At 51.5% G+C, this 21,709-nt stretch overlaps 1 protein-coding gene across 1 annotated transcript; it reads left to right on the top strand.

Annotated features, from left to right (window-relative positions):
* The first annotated feature begins 213 nt into the window (after positions 1 to 213).
* LOC144600455 (interferon-inducible GTPase 5-like) lies at positions 214 to 21,449 on the top strand. Its single transcript, XM_078412071.1, has 2 exons — positions 214 to 291; positions 17,535 to 21,449. The coding sequence occupies exon 2, from the start codon at positions 17,542 to 17,544 to the stop codon at positions 18,748 to 18,750; it is 1,209 nt and encodes a 402-aa protein (XP_078268197.1). The 5' UTR covers positions 214 to 291; positions 17,535 to 17,541; the 3' UTR covers positions 18,751 to 21,449.
* The last annotated feature ends 260 nt before the right edge of the window (positions 21,450 to 21,709 follow it).

The raw sequence follows: 21,709 nt of genomic DNA, 5'->3' as shown, positions 1-21,709 counted from the left end.
AGTACTTGACACGAAGGCATCACAAAATGCTGCAGTAACACAGCGGGTCAGGAAGCATCTCTGGAGAGAAGGAATAGGTGACGTTTCGGGTCGAGACCCTTCTTTAGACTGATGTCGGGGGCGGGACCAAGAAAGGATATGGGTGGAGACAGGAAGACAGTGGGTAAACTGGGCAGGGGGAGGGGGAGAGAGGGACAGAGGAACAAGTATTGACAGCGCACTGGAGCGGCGACCACAGCGGACTGGAGTAGCCGGCGGACGTTCACTGACGGAGTCTCCTCCTGAACCGAAGTAGGTAAGGACTAGAACCGGAGCAGCGGCACTGGAAACTGTTCAAACACTCAGTGAAACAGGCAGCAGCCGCGGAGAGAATCTGTCATCCGTTTCTGAGTTATCTCCCTCCAGAGATGCTGTCTGTCCCGCTGAGTTACTCCAGCTTTTTGTGTCTATCTCTAAGTTATCAAATCTGAGTTGAGTGTTTCAGCTCCAGGGTCCATTGGCTGCCTGGGCTGCTGAACGTTTCCAGCGTTTGATGTTATTTTTATTTCACGTCTCCAGTGCACTTGGTTTTCATTAACGGGATGAATTGAAGTGAGAGTTGGCAAAAGTGCGGCTTGGAATCGTGTTCACTGGGGTTGATCGACCAGGGCAGCAGGTGTGTGTGAGTGTGTGTACGTGTGTGTGTGTGTACGTGTGTGTGTGTGTGAGTGTGTGTGTTTGCTGTCACTGGCAATGGACTGAATACAACACGGGGGAATAGGGGGGGGGGCACATTTTGGGCACGTTTCTAATTGCGATATTCCCGTTTTTTGTTCCACATAAACTGTGATGTTCGAGTGGAAATTAACCTGCAGCAGAGAAAGCAAATGGTATCCGATAAAGATGCGTGCTTCCCGGAGACTGTGTTTCGTGTTCACTGGGTTTGATCGACTAGGGCAGCAGTTGTGTGTGCGTGTGAGAGAGAGAGAGTGTGTGTGACTATGTCAGTTTTTATCTTGCTACACCTTGCTTGCGTGTAAAGTAAACACCTTTCTCGGAAATATTTGTTTTTTTCGGTTGCAGTTTCGTTTTCACTGCGAGGTCGCAGTTTATGTGGCAATACCGCAGTTAGATGCGTGTCCAAATACCCCCCCCCCCCCCACTCTGGGTGTCCTTGTTCATCAGTCACTTAAAGTTAACATGCAGGTACAGCAGGCAGTGAAAAAAGCTAATGGCATGTTGACCTTTATGACAAGAGGAGTTGAGTACAGGAGCAAAGAGGTCCTTCTGCAGTTGTACAGTGCCCTAGTGAGACCGCACCTGGAGTACTGTGTGCAGTTTTGGTCTCCAAATTTAAGGAAGGACATTCTTGCTATTGAGGGCGTACAGCGTAGGTTTACCAAGTTAATTCCCGGAATGGCGGGACTGTCGTATGTTGAAAGACAGGAGCGACTAGGCTTGTATATACTGGAATTTAGAAGGATGAGAGGGGATCTTATTGAAACATGTAAGATTATTAAGGGATTGGACACTTTAGAGGCAGGAAACATGATCCCAATGTTGGGGGAGTCCAGAACCATGGGCCACAGTTTAAGAATAAGGGGTAGGCCATTTAGAACAGAGATAAGGAAAAAAAAATTCAGTCAGAGATTTGTAAATCTGTGGAATTCTCTACCTAAGAAGGCAGTGGAGGCCAATTCTTTGGATGCTTTTAAGAGAGAGCTAGATAGAGCTCTTAAGGTTAGCGGAGTCAGGGGGTATGGGGAGAAGGCAGGAACGGGGTACTGATTGTGAATGATCAGCCATGATCGCATTGAATTGTGGTGTTGGCTCGAAGGGCCGAATGGCCTACTCCTGCACCTATTGCGTGTTGTTTATTGTCCATAAATCTTGCTTGTGTGTCAAGGAAACACCCTTTCTCGGCAATATTTGTTTTCTCGGTTGCAGTTTCGCATTCACTCCGAGGTTGCAGTTTACGTGGCATTATCACGATTAGAAACGTCTCCAAATTGTCGTCCCCCCCCGTGATGTATTCAGTCCATTGGCAGTGACCCCAAACACACACACACACACTTCACACTTCACACGTACACTTCACACGCACATTTCACACGCACACTTCACAGGCACACGTCACATGCACACTTCACACTCACATTTCACACTCACACGACTCACACTTCACACTCATACTTCACTCACTCATCACACTCACACACACTTCACACAAACATGCACGCACGCGCGCACACACACACACACACAGCGTTTCTTGATCACACCGCCTCCATCACAGGAGATAGACTATCGACTGACATCTATAATAAACCCACTGACCCCCACAACTATCTAGACTACACTTCTCTCACGCTGCTTCCCGTAAAGACTCTATCCCCCACTCCCAATTCCTCCGTCTACGCCGCATCTGTGCCCAAGATGAGGTGCTCCATATCAGGTCATTGGAGATGTCCTCATTCTTTAGGGAATGGGGGTTCCCCTCTCCCATCATAGATGAGGCCCTCACTCGTGTCTCCTCGGTACCCTGCAGCTCTCCCCTTGCTCCCCCTTCCCCAGTCACAACAGGGACAGAGTCCCCCTTGTCCTCACCTTCCACCCCATCAGCCGTCGCATCCAGCACATAATCCTCCGGCATTTTCACCACCTCCAACGGGATCCCACTACCTGCCACATCTCCCCATCCCCACTACTTTCCGCTTTCCGCAGAGACCGTTCCCTCCACAACTCCCTGGCCAACTCGCCCCTTCCCACCCAAACCACCCCCTCCCAAGGTATTTTCCCATGCAACCGCAGGAGATGCAACACCTGTCCCTATACCTGCTCCCTCGACTCCATCCAAGGACCCTGACAGACTTTTCAGGTGAGGCAGAGGGTCACTTGCACCTCCTCCAACATCGTTTCATTGACACCTCCGCCCAGACCACCTAAACCAACCTGATCTCCTGGTTGCTCAGCACTTTAACTCCCCCTCCCATTCCCACACTGCCCTTCCTGTCCTGGGCCTCCTCCATTATTAGAGTGAGGCCCAGTGCAAATTGGAGGAACTGTCCCTCATATTTCACTTGGGCAGATTACACCACAGCGGTATGAACATAACCTCAAGGACCCCTGGCTTCCCCTCTCTATCCATCCCTTCCTCCTCACAGTCTCTGTCTCCGACTAGATTTTATCTCTGTTTGCTTTGTTGTTCCCTTCTCCCAACTAACAATGATTCTATTCTACATTTTCCTTCACCTGCATCCACTTTGTCTCGTTTTCACACCTTACACTTCCTCATCTATGTATCTCCCTCTCCTCTGACCCGAAACGTCAACCATTGCTTCTATCCAGAGATGCTCCCTGTCCCGATGAGGTACTCCAGCATTTTGTGTCTGTCTTGTTTTTCCCTCGTGATGTATTCAGTCCATTGTCGGTGACCCCAGACTGGGAGGTAGAGTTACAGCCTGACAGCACCTGCAGCGCCAGAGACCCGGGTTCAATCCCGACTATGGGTGCTGTCTGTACAGATTCTCCCTGTGACCTGCGTGGGTTTTCTCATTGTCGGTATAATTGTCGCCAAGCGGTCTCTGTTTCTGCACTGTCCTGGGTCGCGCCGACGGGTAAAGAGTTAAATCACTCGGCAACAAGTGAGCCCACACACACCTTGAGCCTTATTGGATAAGGTGCAGCAATCCATCCAAGTACTTGACATGGGGGGAGGGAAAGTGCAGGCACACAGCGGACTGGAGCGGCGACCACAGCGGACTGGAGCGGCGACCACAGCGGACTGGAGCGGCGACCACAGCGGACTGGAGTAGTGACCACAGTGGACTGGAGCGGCGACCACAGCGGACTGGAGTAGTGACCACAGTGGACTGGAGCGGCGACCACAGCGGACTGGAGCAGCGACCACAGCGGACTGGAGTAGTGACCACAGCGGACTGGAGCGGCGACCACAGCGGACTGGAGCGGCGACCACAGCGGACTGGAGCGGCGACCACAGCGGACTGGAGTAGTGACCACAGCGGACTGGAGCGGCGACCACAGCGGACTGGAGTAGTGACCACAGCGGACTGGAGCGGCGACCACAGCGGACTGGAGTAGTGACCACAGTGGACGTTCACTGACGGAGTCTCCTTCTGAACCGAAGTAAGTAAGGACCAGAATAGAAAATAGGTTCAGGAGGAGGCCATTCGGTCTCACCGTCGTTCATTGTGATCATGGCTGATCGTCCCCAATCAGTAACCCGTGCCTGCCTTCTCCCCATATCCCTTGATTCCACTAGCCCCGAGAGCTCTATCTAACTCTCTCTTAAATCCATCCAGTGATTTGACCTCCACTGCCCTCTGTGGCAGAGAATTCCACAAATTCACAACTCTCTGGGTGAAAAAGTTTTTTCTCACCTCAGTTTTAAATGGCCTCCCCTTTATTCTAAGACTGTGGCCCCTGGTTCTGGACTCGCCCAGCATTGGGAACATTTTTCCTGCATCTAGCTTGTCCAGTCCTTTTATAATTTTATATGTTTCTATAAGATCTCCTCTCATCTTTTAAAGCCCAGTGAAAAAATCCTAGTCTTTTCAAGAATTCCTCATATGTTTTTTTTAGAGATACAGCGCAGAAACAGGCCCTTCGGCCCACTGGGTCCGCGCCGCCCAGCGATCCCCGCACATTAACACTATCCTACACCCACTAGGGACAATTTTTACATTTGCCCAGCCAATTAACCTACAAACCTGTACGTCTTTGGAGTGTGGGAGGAAACCGAAGATCTCGGAGAAAACCCACGCAGGTCACGGGGAGAACGTACAAACTCCGTACAGTATAGTACCCGTAGTCAGGATCGAACCTGTCTCCAGCGCTGCATTCGCTGTAAAGCAACAACTCTACCGCTGCGCCACCGTGCAGTCCCGCCAACCCAGGGATCCATCTCGTGAACCTACGCTGCTAAGGCCTCAATTATAAGGATGTCCTTCCTCAAATTAGGAGACCAAAATTGTACACAATACTCCATATGTATACACAATATACAATACTCCGGCTGTATATATATGATATGATGATATGATATGTGGTCTTACCAGGGGCCTATACAACTGCAGAAGAACCTCTTTACTCCTATACTGAAATCCTCTTGTTAGGAAGGCCAACATTCCATTAGCTTTCTTCACTGCCTGCTGTACCTGCACGCCAACTTTCAGTGACTGGTGTACAAGGACACTCAGGTCTCGCTGCACCTTCCCCTTACCTAACCTAACTCCATTGAGATAATAATCTACCTCCTTGTTTCTGCCGCCAAAGTGGATAACCTCACATTTATCTATATTATACTGCATCCTGCCACGCATCTGCCCACTCACTCAACCTGCCCAGGTCACCCTGCAACCTCCTAACATCCTCTTCACAGTTTACACTGCCACCCAGCTTTGTGTCATCCGCAAACCTGCTAGTGTTTTTCTCTCTCGCTCCTTTCTTGAAAAGTGGGATAACATTAGGTATCCTCCAATCCACAGGAACTGATCCTGAATCTATTGAACATTGGAAAATGATCACAAATGCATCCACTATTTCCAGAGCCACCTCCTTGAGAACCCTGGGATGCAGACCATCAGGCCCAGGAGATTTATCATCCTTCAGTACCATTAGTCTACCCAATACCATTTCTCACCTAATGAAAATTTATTTCAGTTCCTCTACCCCCCTAGATCCTCTGTCCTCCAGTACATCTGGGAGATTGTTTGTGTCTTCCTGAGTGAAGACAGATTCGAAGTACCTGTTCAACTCTTCTGCCATTTCCTTGTTACCCATAATAATTTCACCCGTGTCTGCCTTCAAGGGACCCACATTTGACAATAGACAATAGACAATATGTGCAGGAGGAGGCCATTTGGCCCTTCGAGCCAGCACCGCCATTCAATGTGATCATGGCTGATCATTCTCAATCCCGTTCCTGCCTTCTCCCCGTACCCCCTGACTCCGCTATCCTTAAGAGCTCTATCTAGCTCTCTCTTGAATGCATTCAGAGAATTGGCCTCCACTGCCTTCTGAGGCAGAAAATTCCACAGATTCACAACTCTCTGACTGAAAAAGTTTTTCCTCATCTCAGTTCTAAATGGCCTACCCCTTATTCTTAAACTGTGGCCCCTTGTTCTGGACTCCCCCAACATTGGGAATATGTTTCCTGCCTCTAACGTGTCCAATCCCTTAATAATCTTATACGTTTCGATAAGATCTCTCATCCTAAATTCCAGTGTATAAAAGCTTAGTCGCTCCAGTCTTTCAACATATGACAGTCCCGCCATTCCGGGAATTAACCTAGTAAACCTACGCTGCACGCCCTCAATAGCAAGAATATCCTTCCTCAAATTTGGAGACCAAAACTACACACAGTACTCCAGGTGCGGTCTCACTAGGGCCCTGTACAACTGCAGAAGGACCTCTTTGCTCCTATACTCAACTCCTCTCGTTATGAAGGCCAACATTCCATTGGCTTTCTTCACTGCCTGCTGTACCTGCATTCTTCCTTTCAGTGACTGATGCACTAGGACACCCAGATCTCGTTGTACATCCCCTTTTCCTAACTTGACACCATTCAGATAATGGTCAGTCTTCCTATTCTTACCACCAAAGTGGATAACCTCACACTTATCCACATTAAGCTGCATCTGCCATGCATCCGCCCACTCACACAACCTGTCCAAGTCACCCTGCAACCTCATAGCATCTTCCTCACAGTTCACACTATCACCCATCTTTGTATCATCTGCAAATTTGCTAATGGTACTTTTAATCCCTTCATCCAAATCATTAATGTATATTGTAAATAGCTGTGGTCCCAGCACCAAGCCTCGCGGTACCCCACTAGTTACTGCCTGCCATTCTGAAAGGGACCCATTTATCCCCACTCTTTGCTTTCTGTCTGTCAACCAATTTTCTATCCATGTCAGTACCCTACCTCCAATGCCATGTGCTCTAATTTTGCCCACTAATCTCCTATGTGGAACCTTGTCAAAGGCTTTCTGAAAGTCAAGGTACACCACATCCACCGGCTCTCCCCTGTCAATTTTCCTAGTTGCATCCTCAAAGAATTCCAGAAGATTAGTCAAGCATGATTTCCCCTTCCTTGGGGCTACTCTTTTTCTCTTAACATATCTAAAGAAGCTTTTACTGTCCTTCTTTATATTCTTGGCCAGCTTCCCCTCGTACTTCATCTTTTCAGCCCGTATGCCCGTTTTGTTACCTTCTGTTGTCCTTTGAAAGTTTCCCAATCCTCTGGCTTCCTGCTACTCTTTGCTGTGTTATACATCTTTTCTTTTAGTTTTATTCCATCCCTAATTTCCCTTGTCAGCCACGGTTGCCTCCTACTCCCCTTGGAATCTTTCTTCCTCTTTGGAATGAAATCATCCTGCATCTTCCGGATTATGCCCAGAAATTCCTGCCATTGCTGTTCCACCTTCAATCATGCTAGGATCCCTCTCCATTCTACCTTGGCCAGCTCCTCTCTCATGCCTTCATAGTCCCCTTTGTTCAACTATAACACTGACACTTCCGATTTAACCTTCTCCTTCTCAAATTAGAGATTAAAACTAATCGTATTATGGTCACTACCTCCAAGCGGTTCCTTTACCTTGAGTTCTCTTATCAAATCTGGTTCATTGGACAACACTAAATCCAGAATTGCCTTTTCTCTGTTAGGCTCCATTACAGGCTGCTCTAAGAATCCATCTCGGAGGCACTCTACAAACTCTCTTTCTTGGGGCCCAGAACCAACCTGATTTTCCCAGTCTACCTGCATATTGAAATCCCCCATCACCACAGTGGCATTACCTTTGTTACATGCCAGTTTTAACTCCTGCTGCAGCTTACACCCTACATCCGGGCTACTATTTGGGGGTCTGTAGTTAACACCAATTAGTGTCTTGCCTTTACAATTCTTCAACTCAATCCAGTGACTCTACCTCATCAGTCCCAATGTCTTCCCTCGCAAGGGACTGAATTCCAATACTCACCAACAGAGCTACCCCACCTCCTCTGCCCACCTGCCTGTCCTTTCTATAGGATGTATAACCCTGAATATTAAGTTCCCAGGCCCGATCCTCCTGCAGCCACGTATCTGTAATCCCCACAATGTCATATCTACCAACCTCTAACTGAGGTGGCATTCTACTTTACTTCTTATACTTCGAGTATTCATACACAAACTTCGTGCATTCATGTACAATCGGAGATTGGAGCAGCGTCACTGGAAACTGTTCCAAACACTCAGTGAGACAGGCAGCAGCTGCGGAGAGAATCTGTCATCAGTTTCTGAGTTATCTCCCTCCAGAGATGATGTCTGTCCCGCTGAGTCACTCCAGCTTTTTGCGTCTAGCTCTAAGTTATGAAATCTGAGTTGAGTGTTTCAGCTCCAGGATCCATTGGCTGCCTGGGCTGCTGAACGTTTCCAGCGTTTGATGTTATTTTTATTTCACATCTCCAGTGCACTTGGTTTTCATTAACGGGATGAATTGAGGAGAGAGTTGGCAAAAGTGCTGCTTGGAATCGTGTTCACTGGGTTTGATCGACCAGGGCAGCAGTTGTGTGTGTGTGTTTATGTGTACGTGTGTACGTGTGTGTGTCTGTCTGTGTGTCTGTGAGAGAGTATGTGTGTGTGAGAGTTTGTGTGTGTGTGTGTGTGTGTGGGGGTGAATGTCTGTGTGAATGAGCGTGTCATTTGCTTTTATCTTGCTAAACCTTGCTTGTGGGTAAAGGAAACCCCCTTCCTTTCTCGGAAATATTTGTTTTCTCGGTTGCAGTTTTATTTCCACTTCGTGATCGCAGTTTATGCAGAAATAACGCAGTTAGAAGCGTGTCCAAATTGTCCCCCCTCCCCTCCCCCCCCCGTGATGTATTCAGTCCATTGCCAGTGACCCAAAACACACAGTCACACTGCCCACATACACACACAAACTGACATCACACTCGCACACACTCACGCAATTCACACACACACACACACACTCTTACCGTTTCTTGAGAGAGAGAGAGAGAGAGAGAGAGTTACCGTTTCTTGAGAGAGAGAGAGAGAGGGAGGAGGGGGGGAGAGAGAGGAGGGAGGGAGGGAGGGAGAGAGAGAGAGAGGAGGGGGAGGGAGGGAGGGAGAGAGAGAGAGAGAGAGAGAGAGAGGAGGGAGGGAGGGAGGGAGAGAGAGAGAGAGAGAGAGAGAGAGAGGGAGGGAGGGAGAGAGAGAGAGAGAGAGAGAGGGAGAGAGGGAGAGAGAGAGAGAGAGAGAGAGAGAGAGAGAGAGAGAAAAGATCCAGGCTGACTTGGCTTAAGTAGTCCTGGCGCAGCAGCACTCGTCTCCAAAGGAGCTATATTTTTAAGAGGCGGGTGTCCATGGAAGTAGGATTGGGCTTGGGCGCGGAGGGAAGCTTTGTCGTCAAGAATGCGGGGCTCCAATACCGCGTGTATTGGAGTTGGGGGGAAGCACGGTGTCATGCGTGTAAAGAGTTCGGGCACTTCCGCAGGGTTTGTCCCAATGGCCGGGGTGCTGCGAGAAATCCCAACGCTGCAGCCCAGGAAAACACTGCTGGCCCACCCGGGGCTGCCGGTTCCACCTTGGCGGCCCAGGGCAGCACTGCCCCCCGACCCCCACGTCCTGTACCTGCGGCGGAGCTTGGCGGAGAGGTGCAGGGGGAGGGGGAGGGGGAGGGCGAGGAGGAGGGAGGGGGGGGGAACGGCAGGTGCAGATGGGGAGGAAGGCCACGAGGAAAATGAACAATCTTAAAGCGAGACAATCGCAAACGGATGGGCCCACGCCCATATCTGAGCCCACCCAAAGGGTGCCTGTTGGGCCCGGAGAGGTCCAGGGGGCACGTGGCTGGGCTCAGCATGGAGCTGAGGAGGTACGGGAGGGGGCGGGAGAGTTCCATTTGGGATCTGCGGTGGCCGAACAAAGGGATGAAAGAGAGGAAGCTGGCGGTGTGGAGGTGGAGGACTCCTCCTTTATGGAGGTCACCGAACCACCGCACAACGTGGGGTTAAAGAGGAGGCATGAGTCTAACGAGGAAGAGGATGGCCCTGGGCATAAGGCCAGGGGGATGCCTACCTCGAGACCCTCCACTCCGGTCGAGGATGGTGATCCACGACTAGTGTCCTCTGGGCCGGAGATTGCACCTTCGTCCCAGGGGCCTTCTGAGGGTGATATCTCACCAGATGTTGAGGTTGACTGCCCTGGGAATGTGTCCCCTGGGATGGAGGACGAGGAGGGACAACACGAAGGGGGGGTCTCGGCTGTAGGGGTGGTTTCCCAGCCTGTGCTCCTCATTAGAGCTACGAGAGTGACTGAGGGGTGTGCTGCCCCACAGGCTGAGGAAGTAGGGGAGAGTCCAGAAACACTGGCTCCTTCAGTGGGCCCCAGTGAGGGTATTCCCCTGGTGGTGGAGGATGGAGACTCTCTGGGTGATGCTGGGGGAGTGGGTTCCCTGGATGCGGAGGGGGACGGGGCTGTTGCAGGTCGTGTCTCTCAGTCGGATTCCGGGGGTGAAGGTGGACCGCGGGCCCTGGGGGCACCTTGTGTTTGTTCATCCCCAGGCCCAGTTGTAGAGGGCGGGGAGAGTGTGCAGGAGCCTGGCCATTCACTGGCCGGCTCATCGCTGTTGGAGGCGTCAGGACTCTCCCTCGACATTGATCCCGGGGGTGGGATCATGCCGGAGGGGGGGGGGGGGGGTGTGTTGGAGCCAGCTTACACAGTGAAGAGAGCGAGCTGGCAGCCAGCGGCAGTCGGCCGAACCTGGACCATGACCTTGAGTGCAGGGAGGGGGAAGATGTTGCTTCAGGTGTCAGTGGGTTGGCAGAATGCCAGGACTCCAGTGCTGTGTCTCGAGCGGCCGGCATCTTTGAGATTCGAGAGTTTTTGAATGAACATCATCGCAGTAGGAGCAAAGTCCGAGAAGCTGCCGAACGGTGGCCAGACCTGGGGGGAACTATCCGGACACTTAGTGCTATCCTTCACAGTAAGGATAATGCTCTAGGTGCTTGTGATAATCGCCAATTCGGGGAGTTTTTGAAGCTCCTAAAAGAGAGGGGCGTCACTCCCACAAGGAGCGTGAGGAATAAGCCTAGTGTGTCTTCAAGTTCACAGTAGTTAGCCTAAATATAAACTGCGGAAGGGGGGACCTTCGTAGATTTCACCATCAATCGGTCCTCAGAGAGGGGAAGTATGCAGTGAGCTTTCTGCAAGAGACGCACACTGTTGTTAGTGACGAGCCCACCTGGGTCCTGGAGTGGGAGGGGGGAGTCTACATGAGCCACCTCAGTACAAAGTCAAGTGGGTTGGCTTTCCTGTTGGCCCCGACTTTCCAGCCAGAGATTGTGAAGGTGCAGGAAGTTGTGCCAGGCCGTTTGCTCTATCTGGCCGTGATCCTGGATGGCGTGCCGTTACATTTCATTAACGTGTACGTCCCCAGCACCGGCACGATGCAGGCACGTTTACTTCAGGAGGTGACTGCTCTGCTGAGCACTATAGATTGCGGAGAGTGTGTCTTCCTTGGGGGGGATATTAATTGTACCCTTGAGGCGTGAGATCGCTCTGGTATTCAGTGTGCCCCTGCAGTGGTGAAGAAGTTGAGAGGTGTGATTGAATCTTTCGAGCTGGTTGATGCGTGGCGGAATCTCCACCCTGATTCCAATGCGTTTTTGCGGAGGTCTGAGGGGGCTGGTTCCCGTATCGACCGTGTGTACATCTCCAGAGCGTATGTCTCCCGGGTCTCGGCAGCCTCTATGCGGACGGTGCCGTGTTTGGACCACTGCCTGGTGCGAGTGGACTTTATTCCAGCGTGCACATGGGCTGGGTCCGCGTACTGGCACTTTAATAACCAGCTGCTGGAGGGTCGCCGATTCCGGGAGTGTTTCAGGCGGTTCTGGGTGAAGTGGAGAGAGAGGCAGAGGGGCTTCCCTTCCCTTAAGCAGTGTTGGGATGTGGGGAAAGCTTACATCCGTCTTTTCTGTCAGGACTACACGGGAGGGTCGACCAGAAGGCGGGACGCGGCGGTCGAGCGACTCGAGAAGGAGTTACTCGACGCATAGTCTCGCTTGGGTCGGGACGGTGAGGACTCCTGTGAGTGGGGAGAGTTTCAGGAGAGGAAGGAAGCGCTGAGGGACCTGCAGCTTGAGCGGTCCCGAGGTGCTTACATGAGGTCGCGAGTCCAGATGCTGCACGATCTGGACCGGGCTTCACCTTTCTTTCTCTCTCTGGAGAAAGGGCGAGGAGCCCGTAAACAGCTCGTCGAGCTGCTCGCAGATGAAGGCTCCTCGGTCACAGACCCAGAGGGGATTAGTGCGTTAGTTCGGTCCTTTTATGGAACTCTGTTCTCCGCGGATGGTTTCAGCGGGGAGGCTCAGCGGGTTCTGTGGGAGGGGCTACCGACTATAGATAGAGGGGTGTTTGAACAGCTTGATGACCCCTTATCATTGGAGGAGGTGACACGTGCCCTGCACCAGCTCAGGAGGGGCAAGTCCCCTGGGCTGGATGGGCTGACGGTTGAGTTTGTTAGAGCCTTTTGGGATGTCCTGGGGGGTGATTACATGAAGGTTCTGGGGGAGAGCCTGGCGACCGGGGAGATGCCCCTCTCGTGGCGCAGGGCAGTCGTTGTCCTGCTACCCAAGGAGGGCGAACTCCGCCTGTTGAAGAACTGGCACCCAGTCTCTCTCCTCTGTACAGATTATAAAGTTTTTGTGGAGGGAGGAAACACTGGGTCTCTGCAGCAGTCCTGTGTCTCCCGTTGGAGGAGGGTGGCGAGTCCTTGGTATGCGTGCGTACCCAGGTGGCGGCTCTCCATCTCAGGTCTCTGCGGAGGTACATGAACGCGGAGCACCCTCCCAGGTGGCACGCTCTGGCCATGTATTTTTTCCGCCAGGGCCATTTCCTAAGGGGGGTTTGGCGGCTCCCGGTGGCGGGCATCAGTCGACCCGCCACACGGGACATGCCAAGCTTTTACCGCGATGTGTTAGGAGTGAGGAATCTGGTCATCTTCAGTCAGCGCGTTGCTCCTCAGGGGGAGGGGGGTGTTATGGCTGTGAGGGGGGCCGGTCCTCACCCTGTCGCGGTGGGTGTCGGGGAGCGGCTTGTGCTTGGAGTGATTCTGGCCGAGCTTACCGCCGCTCTGCCGGAACTGCTCATCGGGCCCAGGCTCCGGAATATTCCCCGGGAGCCGGCCCCACACAACTTGAGCCGCCTCTCCCAGATGCCCAGCGTGCCGTTCCTTGATGCAGGCAGACGTTTACTGTATAGGATGCTCCTGCACACTCTGCACCTCCTCGCCTTCGTCTTCCGTCTGGATACGCCTTGGCGATCCGTGTTGCCACCTGATGGCGGGGGTGGTCCCCAGTGGAGGTCTCTCTACAAGGGAGTCCTCCCCCTTTACATCGGGGACCTGGGGTGGAGAGTGTTGCACAGAGCCGTGGTTTGTAATACATTTTTGAGCCGGTTCATGGACTCGCCGGCCGCTTGTATTTTCTGCAGCGAGGAAGAGTCCGTGTTCCACATGTACATGGAGTGTGTGGGGTCCACATGTACATGGAGTGTGTGGGGTTCCACGTGTACATGGAGTGTGTGGGGTTCCACGTGTACTTGGAGTGTGTAAGGTTGCTGCCCCTGTATGAGTATCTGAAGGGGTTGCTCCTCAAGTTTTGGCTGCATTTCAGTCCTACGATCCTGGTGTTTGGGCTCGGGGCTGGGAGTGGGGAGGGCCGGTCGGGAGGGTGGGATTTCCCTGTCGGTTTGCACCTTGGCCTGGCCAAGATGGCCATTCGCGGGTCCAGGCAGCAGGCGGTCGATTGTCTTGCCAGAGTCGGCTGCCTCCCCCTCTTCCGGGCCTACGTACGTGCGCGCGTGACTCTAGAGAGAGAACACGCGGTGTCCACGGGGAATCTGGAGGCCTTCCGTGAACGCTGGTCACCGCGGGGGGTTGAGAGCATTGTAAATAATGAAGGCAACATTGTATTATAATGATTACTTGATGTTTTGTAACCTCTGATTGTGGTTTTGATGTGATGTATCATGTGTTTTTGATGAATAAAGTCATTGAAAAGGAAAAAATATAAAATAAAAAGAGAGAGAGAGAGAGAGAGAGGTTGTGTTGCTCTCTGCTCCGGCGGCTGAGAGGATTGAAGCAACCTTTAAAGATTGTGTTGAAGGAAGAGGGACAGAGGCAGTGGGAGTTCGAAGTTTGACTGAACGTTGGACTTGGGAAACTTTCCTTTGTCGAAGGATTTCTCCATTTAGTGAGGAACTCCAGCGCTTGTCTGCAGTGCTGTGGGAGCGGCAGTGGCTGGCGGATTGCCAATCGTCCCTGGAGACTGGGAGTTGGGAAGATGTGGTGCTTGTGTCGATTCTAGCTCCACAATCCAGCTTCCATACCATTGTGCCCGGACTGGGACTTCGGGCTCAACAAAGAGAAGGTAGTTTTCAAAATCTGGCAGATTCCGGAGGGGCTCGAAAGGCCTCAGAAAGCCCCAAAAGCTGCACTCGGCGGTGAGGATAAGCGTGGGCGTGTTCCCTTGCTCGACTGGAGAGAACTGCTTATGCTGCTCTTTAGGCTGAGACTGACTCTGAGATCGTTCTTGAGCGAGGACTGCTGTTGTTTCGGGTGTTGTTCTGTACCCCTGTCAGGATGGCAGCGGCTCGGGCTCGGGGTCGGAGCTACGCAGCTGTGGCTTCGGCTGCGGCTCCGGAGCCACTCGAGGAGGAGCCCTATGTCAACTTGGGGGGGCTCGAGTACGGGATCACGGTCCAAACCGGGGACCGGTGGTCCAAGGAGGAATTAGAGGAGAGTCTGTTTGATCTCTTCCAGAAGGACGAGATTGCCTCTGCTGAGGTTGGATGGGGTAAATGTCAGTTCATCCTAAAGGAACAGCAGGATGTGGCCCTAGCTTTGGAGAAGGGGCTTACAGTGGGAGGGACCTTTGTACCGGTGGAACCATGGGTGTCCACCGTGCGACCGGTTCTCCTGCGCAACTTTCCCACTTTCATCCGGGATGCGCTCCTTGGCCCACACCTGGCACAGATTGGGGAGGTGCGGTCCAGGGTGACTGGGCTTAAGCAGTCCTGGCACAGCAGCACTCGTCTCAGAAGGAGCTATACTTTTAAGAGGCGGGTGTCCATGGAAGTAGGATTGGGGTTGGGCGCGGAGGGAAGCTTTGTCGTGAAGAATGCGGGGCTCCAATACCGCGTGTATTGGAGTTGGGGGGAAGCATGGTGTCATGCGTGTAAAGAGTTCGGGCACTTCCACAGGGATTGTCCCAATGGCCGGGGTGCTGCGAGAAATCCCAATGCTGCAGCCCAGGAAAAAACTGCTGGCCCACCCAGGGCTGCCGGTTCCACCTCGGTGACCCAGGGCAGCACTGCCCCCCGGCCCCCACGTCCTGTACCTGCTGCGGAGCTTGACGGAGAGGCGCAGGGGGAGGTCGAGGAGGATGGGGGGGGGAGGGCAGGGAGGAGGGGGGGGGAAATCGCAGGTGCAGAGGGGGAAGAAGGCCACGAAGAAAATGAACAATCTTAAAGCGGTGCCCCATGTCTGGTCAGTTGTACTCGGTCTGTGTGGAGCCATTCCTGTGTCTTCTTCGGAGGCGGTTGGCAGGCCTGGTTCTACCAGGACCGGGGGTGGAGGTGGTTCTCTCGGCCTATGCCGATGATGTTCTTCTTACGTTTACTTATCCTGTTGACCTGCGGAGGATGCGTGAATGCCAGCAGGTTTTCTCAGCTGCTTCGTCCGCTAGGATCAACTTGAGTAAGTGTTCCGGACATCTAGTGGGCCAGTGGCAGGTGGACTCCCTGCCGGAGGAGATGAAGGATTATGCGTGGAGCACCACGCACCTCCTCTACCTGGGGATCTACCTGAGTCCCACTGAAGATGCTTGGCCGGCGAACTGGCAGGAGCTAGAGACGAAAGTCGTCGCCCGGCTGGGACGCTGGTCAGGCTTGCTTAGGGTTATTTCTTTCCAGGGTAGGGTGCTGGTCATAAACCAGCTGGTGGCCTCAATGTTATGGTACCGGCTGGCCACTCTTGTCCCGCCCTCTACCTTTGTAAATGCTGTACAGAAGAGGTTAGTGGAATTCTTTTGGGGAGGGAGGAAAAACTGGGTCTCAGCAGCAGTCCTGAGTCTCCCGCTGGAGGAGGGTGGACAGTCCTTGGTATGCGTGCGTACCCAGGTGGCGGCTCTCCGTCTCAGGACTCTGCGGAGGTACGTGTACGCGGAGCACCCTCCCAGGTGGCACGCTCTGGCCACGTATTTTTTCCGCCAGGGCCAGTGCCTAAGGGGGGTTTGGCGGCTCCTGGTGGCGGGCATCAGTCGACACGCCACGCGGGACATGCCAAGCTTTTACCGCGATGTGTTGAGAGTGAGGAATTTAGTCATCTTCAGTCAGCGCGTTGCTCCTCAGGGGGAGGGGGGTGTTGTGGCTGTGGGGGGGGGCCGGTCCTCACGCTGTTGCGGTGGGTGTCGGGGAGCGCTGTGTGCTTGGAGTGATTCCGGCCGAGCTTACCCCCCGCTCCGCCGGAACTGCTCATCGGGCCCAGGCTCAGGAATATTCCCCGGGAGCCGGCCCCACACAACTTGAGCCGCCTCTCCCAGATGCCCAGCATGCCGTTCCGTGATGCAGGCAGACGTTTACTGTATAGGATGCTCCTGCACACTCTGCACCTCCTCGCCTTCGTCTTCCATCCGGATACGCCTTGGCGATCCGTGTTGCCACCTGATGGCGGGGGTGGTCCCCAGTGGAGGTCTCTCTACAAGGGAGTCCTCCCCCTTTACATCGGGGACCTGGGGTGGAAAGTGTTGCACAGAGCCGTTGTGTGTAATCAATTTTTACACTCGCCTGTATTTTCTGCGGCGAGGAAGAGTCCGTGTTCCACATGTACATGGAGTGTGTGAGGTTGCTGCCCCTGTATGAGTATCTGAAGGGGTTGCTCCCCAAGTTTTGGCTGCATTTCAGTCCTACGATCCTGGTGTTTGGGCTCGGGGCTGGGAGAGGGGAGGGCCGGTCAGGAGGGTGGGATTTCCCTGTCGGTTTGCTCTTGGGCCTGGCCAAGATGGCCATTCGTGGGTCCAGGCAGCGGGCGGTCGATGGTCTTGCCAGAGTGGGCTGCCTCCCCCTCTTCCGGGCCTATGTCCGTGCGCGCGTGACCCTAGAGAGGGAACACGCGGTGTCCACGGGGACTCTGGACCTTCCGTGAACGCTGGTCACCGCGGGGGGTTGAGAGCATTATAAATAATGAAGGCAACGTTGTATTATAATGATTACTTGATGTTTTGTAACCTCTGATTGTGGTTTGGATGTGATGTATCATGTGTTTGTGCTGAATAAAGTCATTGAAAGAAAAAAAAAGGAAAAAGAGAGAGAGAGAGAGAGAGAGAGAGAGAGAGAGAGAGAGAGAGAGAGAGAGAGAGAGAGTGAGTGTGGGGGGTCGGGAGAGAGAGAGAGAGATGTTTTGATCACCAATATGTGACTGCAGTTTTCGATCCGTGTCTCATGAAATACACATTGGGAGATGTATTAGAAATGCAATGTGTTCTTTCCGCAGAGACACAATGGCTTCATCATCAGAATCTGGATACTTCAGCCGGCGAGAAATCAATGAGCTGAAGGCTACTTATGAGAAGGATGGGCTGAGCAAGTTTGCGACACAGATCGTGAAGAAATTGAACGATATGAAAAATGCAAAGCTTAACATCGCTGTGACAGGAAATTCGGGTACGGGTAAATCCACCTTCATCAACGCCATGAGGGGGCTGCGCGGCTGCGATGTGGGCGCAGCTGAAATCGGGTTCAAGCAAACCACAATGGTGCCAACTCCATACAAACATCCCGACTTCCCCAATGTTTGCTTCTGGGACCTGCCGGGAGTTGGAACATTAAAGTTTTCAATGAAGGATTACGTGAAAAAAATGGAGTTTACTACATACGACTTTTTCATAATAATCTCACACTATCGATTCACCGAAAATGATGCAAATATCGCCAAGGAGATTAAAAACTTGGAGAAGAAGTTCTACTTCGTACGAAGCAAAATTGACAGCGATCTCAATTCGTTCATACCACAACGTATAGATTATGACAGAAATGAGAAACTTGCTGAGGTGAAACAAAACATAAGTCGCGGTTTGACGGCAGCGGGGATTTCAGATCCCATTATTTTCCTGATATCAAGCTTACACTTAAATGACCATGATTTTCCTCAGTTAAAGGAAACGCTTGTAAATAATCTCGACGAAATAAAGAAAACTATTTTATTGATGTCACTTCCAAGCACAACACTGCAGATTGTGGAGCAGAAACGAGCCCAGCTGATGAAAGTTATCTGGATGTTTGCAACAGCTTCAGGAGCGGTGGGAGCGGTGCCTATTATTGGGTTGTCTGTCGCCGTTGACCTCGGGATAATGGTTACTGCATTACTGGATTTCCGCACAAGTTTCGGCCTGGATGATGCCGCCCTTCAGAGGCTGGCCAATATCGCAAATAAACCTATGGAATGTCTGAAAGCAGAAGTGACAACCCCTCTGGTGGGTAAACTAAATAAGGAGTTTGTGAAACAAATGTTGCTGCGTTCCACTGTTGTTGCTGTTTCAACGACGGAAATGGCCCTCAGCACAATACCGATCATTGGCTCCATCATCGGGGCGGTATCGTCATTTGGAATGACTTCCAAGCTGCTGACCAACGCACTGGATGAAGTTGTGGAGAATGCCCAGAGAGTGGTGAAAGTCGCATTTCCCACTGATCCAAGTCATCCGCAATAAAGAATCCGCTCCTGAGTTGCTGCGTCATCGTGGATCCGCGAATGGAAAATAAATATAATCTTCCACATCTTCATTAAGTTCCAAATTATTCCACACCTGATGAATTATTTTAGAAGCTGTTGTCACTGCTGTAATCTTCACAACCAATTCACTGCAGGCACCTTAAGCGCAGCAACCCGCCGCAGAACAGAAGATAACTCTCCCAGCGAGACTCAGTGTGCCGTTGCCGCCGCGTTCAACAAGCTCTCGCCAATGAAACCACATCAACATCGAGTCATACATCCAAGGGTCTCAAATGTTCAAACAGACGGCCCCTTCTTCCAATCTCCAATTGAATACAGATCTAACTTCTTCAGTCTTGCACTAGATGACGATCTTCCGAACCCAGTGGGCTGCGTTTTGGGTGATCGGTGGTCTGCGTGGAATCAGTGGCCGAAGCGCATGTTTCCGCGCTGTCTCTCTAAACTAAACTAAACAAACCTCCCCTGGATGGATATTTCTTTCTTGATTCTAGACTCCAACATCTTGCCAAAGTTAGATGTTTAGTCGGGAGGCCTGTGTTCACAATTTGTCCTCGTCTGTTAAATGTGCGAGTAACATTTGCAGGTGTTCAATCCAATATTAGTCACCAATGTTAATGACCTCCCCCAAGCTCCCTCTCCAGCACAGAGAACAATAACATTTAGTCACCTGACATAGACACAAAATGCTAGAGTAACTCAGCGGGACAGGCGGCAACTGTGGAGAGAAGGAATGGTGACGTTTCGGGTGGAGACGCTTCTTTGGACTCGTCACCTGACACTAAAATCCCGAAGCAGCCGCTCTCCGCTGAGCCGAATTACCACGGACGATCGTCACAGAGACAGAGCAAACAATTTATAATGTTCCCAACCCCTCTCTGATCAAAACTTTAAGACTGTCACCGGAATTCCTGGCCCGTGACTGATGAAAGTGGCGATAATTCGGGATGCGACTGGGAACATGAAGCCAACTGAAATACAGAAGTCGCCACTTCACAAACTAGCCACCTGCACATCAAACGCCACCTGAGGTACAGTCCGCGGGACCCACATTCATCTCATCAGCCACCGCGCAAACACAGAACCCGAGTGGAAGCAAGTTACTCCCCATCTCCAATGAACTCTGAGCGTCAACCTCAGATTACCGAGCCTGGTCTTCACAAATTCTAAAGGTTACTGGCAGTCCAGTTCATGTACAGATGCCTCCCAAACTATAACACACCGGGAGCAGTTCACAGCGTAAAAATACAGTGAACCATGGTTGTTTTTTAATCTAATCAATGACAGAATTTACATGAAATATTTATTAAACCCCACGGGTCCCAGAGATTCGGCCACAGTCTGAGTTTACCATCCGATGGACATCTAATTATGGATTGTAAATCTTTCACCGTTTCACAAACAGCATCGCCCCTTTCAAAGTGATTTTGCCAGACGTTAATTTCTCTAATTTTTGTGAAACTTCCTCCAATTTCTCCCCAAATGTTATTTCCCACTTGTGTCCGGAGCTGGAAAACAACAATAAAAAGTAACACGGAAAAATCCACTCAGGGCCGCCAGTCCTCGTGAGAGGGAAGCAGAGAGAATTTCCCCTCCACAGACGCTCCATAACCTGATGAGCTTTCACAACAATCTCTGTTATTAACTGCAGGTGACTTTATTGAACACTGTCCGCTCAGTTTACACTTCGGCTGACAGAGAAGATATCGACCAAAGACGAAGGGTGGTTAAAAAATGTTAAATAATGAAACCATTCAGGGTTGTCCAGTCGGACGGTTTGTCCAGTCGGACCTCAACGGCCACGGAGCGGGGAACGATCTTCACTCGGCTGGTTCCGGCCCCCAGGCCGCGTGTTTGGGAACAGGTTAAACCGAGCGCGGCGGTGCGGAGGGAATTGTGTTGGCGTGACAGGGCAAATCTTACTGAGGGGGAATCTCTTGAAGACGAATAAACTTTGATCTAATCGCATAGAGATAACGGCGATAAACATCACGCGGCGGAGACAAGTGCAGTAAATTCTAATAGTGACAAGATATTCGAAGATGAATCCACGAATGTGCGGAAACTCGAATCTGAAGGCAGATGCCAACCAAAATGTTAATTAATAGTAATGAGCTATTTGCAGCATAATCCAGCAGCACCAGAACAACATAACAGAGATGATTGCACCCGAATCAGCAGCCGGGAAGCATTGTAGCATCGCAGCGTCGTGTGGAACTAATTGTGTTATAATCTACTGTTCTAGAGCAGATTTAATCATTTCACACAAGTTAGCACAGAAATAGTCTGATCCTTTAGCAGAGCGGTAACAGAATCATGATCTATCAGTAGAGCGCTTATTTCAGCAAATAAATATTATATCGTGACATTTAAATTAGATCTTAACGGTACCAGAAAAACTGAATAATCGTCGAATATATGAGGAAAAAAAGTAAATAAAATAAGGAGGCGTGAAATGTGATGCAGTGGTGAGGCCCGATGCAACCAGGTGACCACAGCAACGATTAACCTGTAGACACGCTTGCAATATTATCCATGAGGATACAGTGGACGTGTGTACCAGTGGACATGTGTACCCATGGACATGTGTACCAGAGGACAAGTGTACCAGTGGACAAGTGTACCAGTGGACATGTATACCAGTGGACAAGTGGAACAAAACTGCATCCACGCAGAGGCGCGGCACCGTAATTGTAAAGCCAGTTGATGTTGTATTCGCAGTGATTCCTCTAAACATTGGATTTTTCTTGAATTGGGAGAGCTAAGCAATAAAGTCCTCGTTGGCATTACATTCAATGGTTTCCTGTCCAGTTTCTCTGCGGGTGTAGTTAATAATGAAGTAGATTTTCAAAGTCTACAGAGAGACTTGGGCCTTTTGGAAGGGTGGGCTGAAAGATGGCAGATGGAGTTTAATGCTGATAAGTGTGAGGTGCTGCATT

This window comes from Rhinoraja longicauda, chromosome 15, assembly GCF_053455715.1.
Source record: "Rhinoraja longicauda isolate Sanriku21f chromosome 15, sRhiLon1.1, whole genome shotgun sequence".
Lineage (NCBI taxonomy): Eukaryota > Metazoa > Chordata > Chondrichthyes > Rajiformes > Arhynchobatidae > Rhinoraja > Rhinoraja longicauda.
This window is presented reverse-complemented; position numbering and strand designations above follow the sequence as displayed.

Bases quoted from the DNA above. Each gene is read 5' to 3' on its own strand.
- LOC144600455 (XM_078412071.1), top strand. From the start codon at position 17,542: ATGGCTTCATCATCAGAATCTGGATACTTCAGCCGGCGAGAAATCAAT.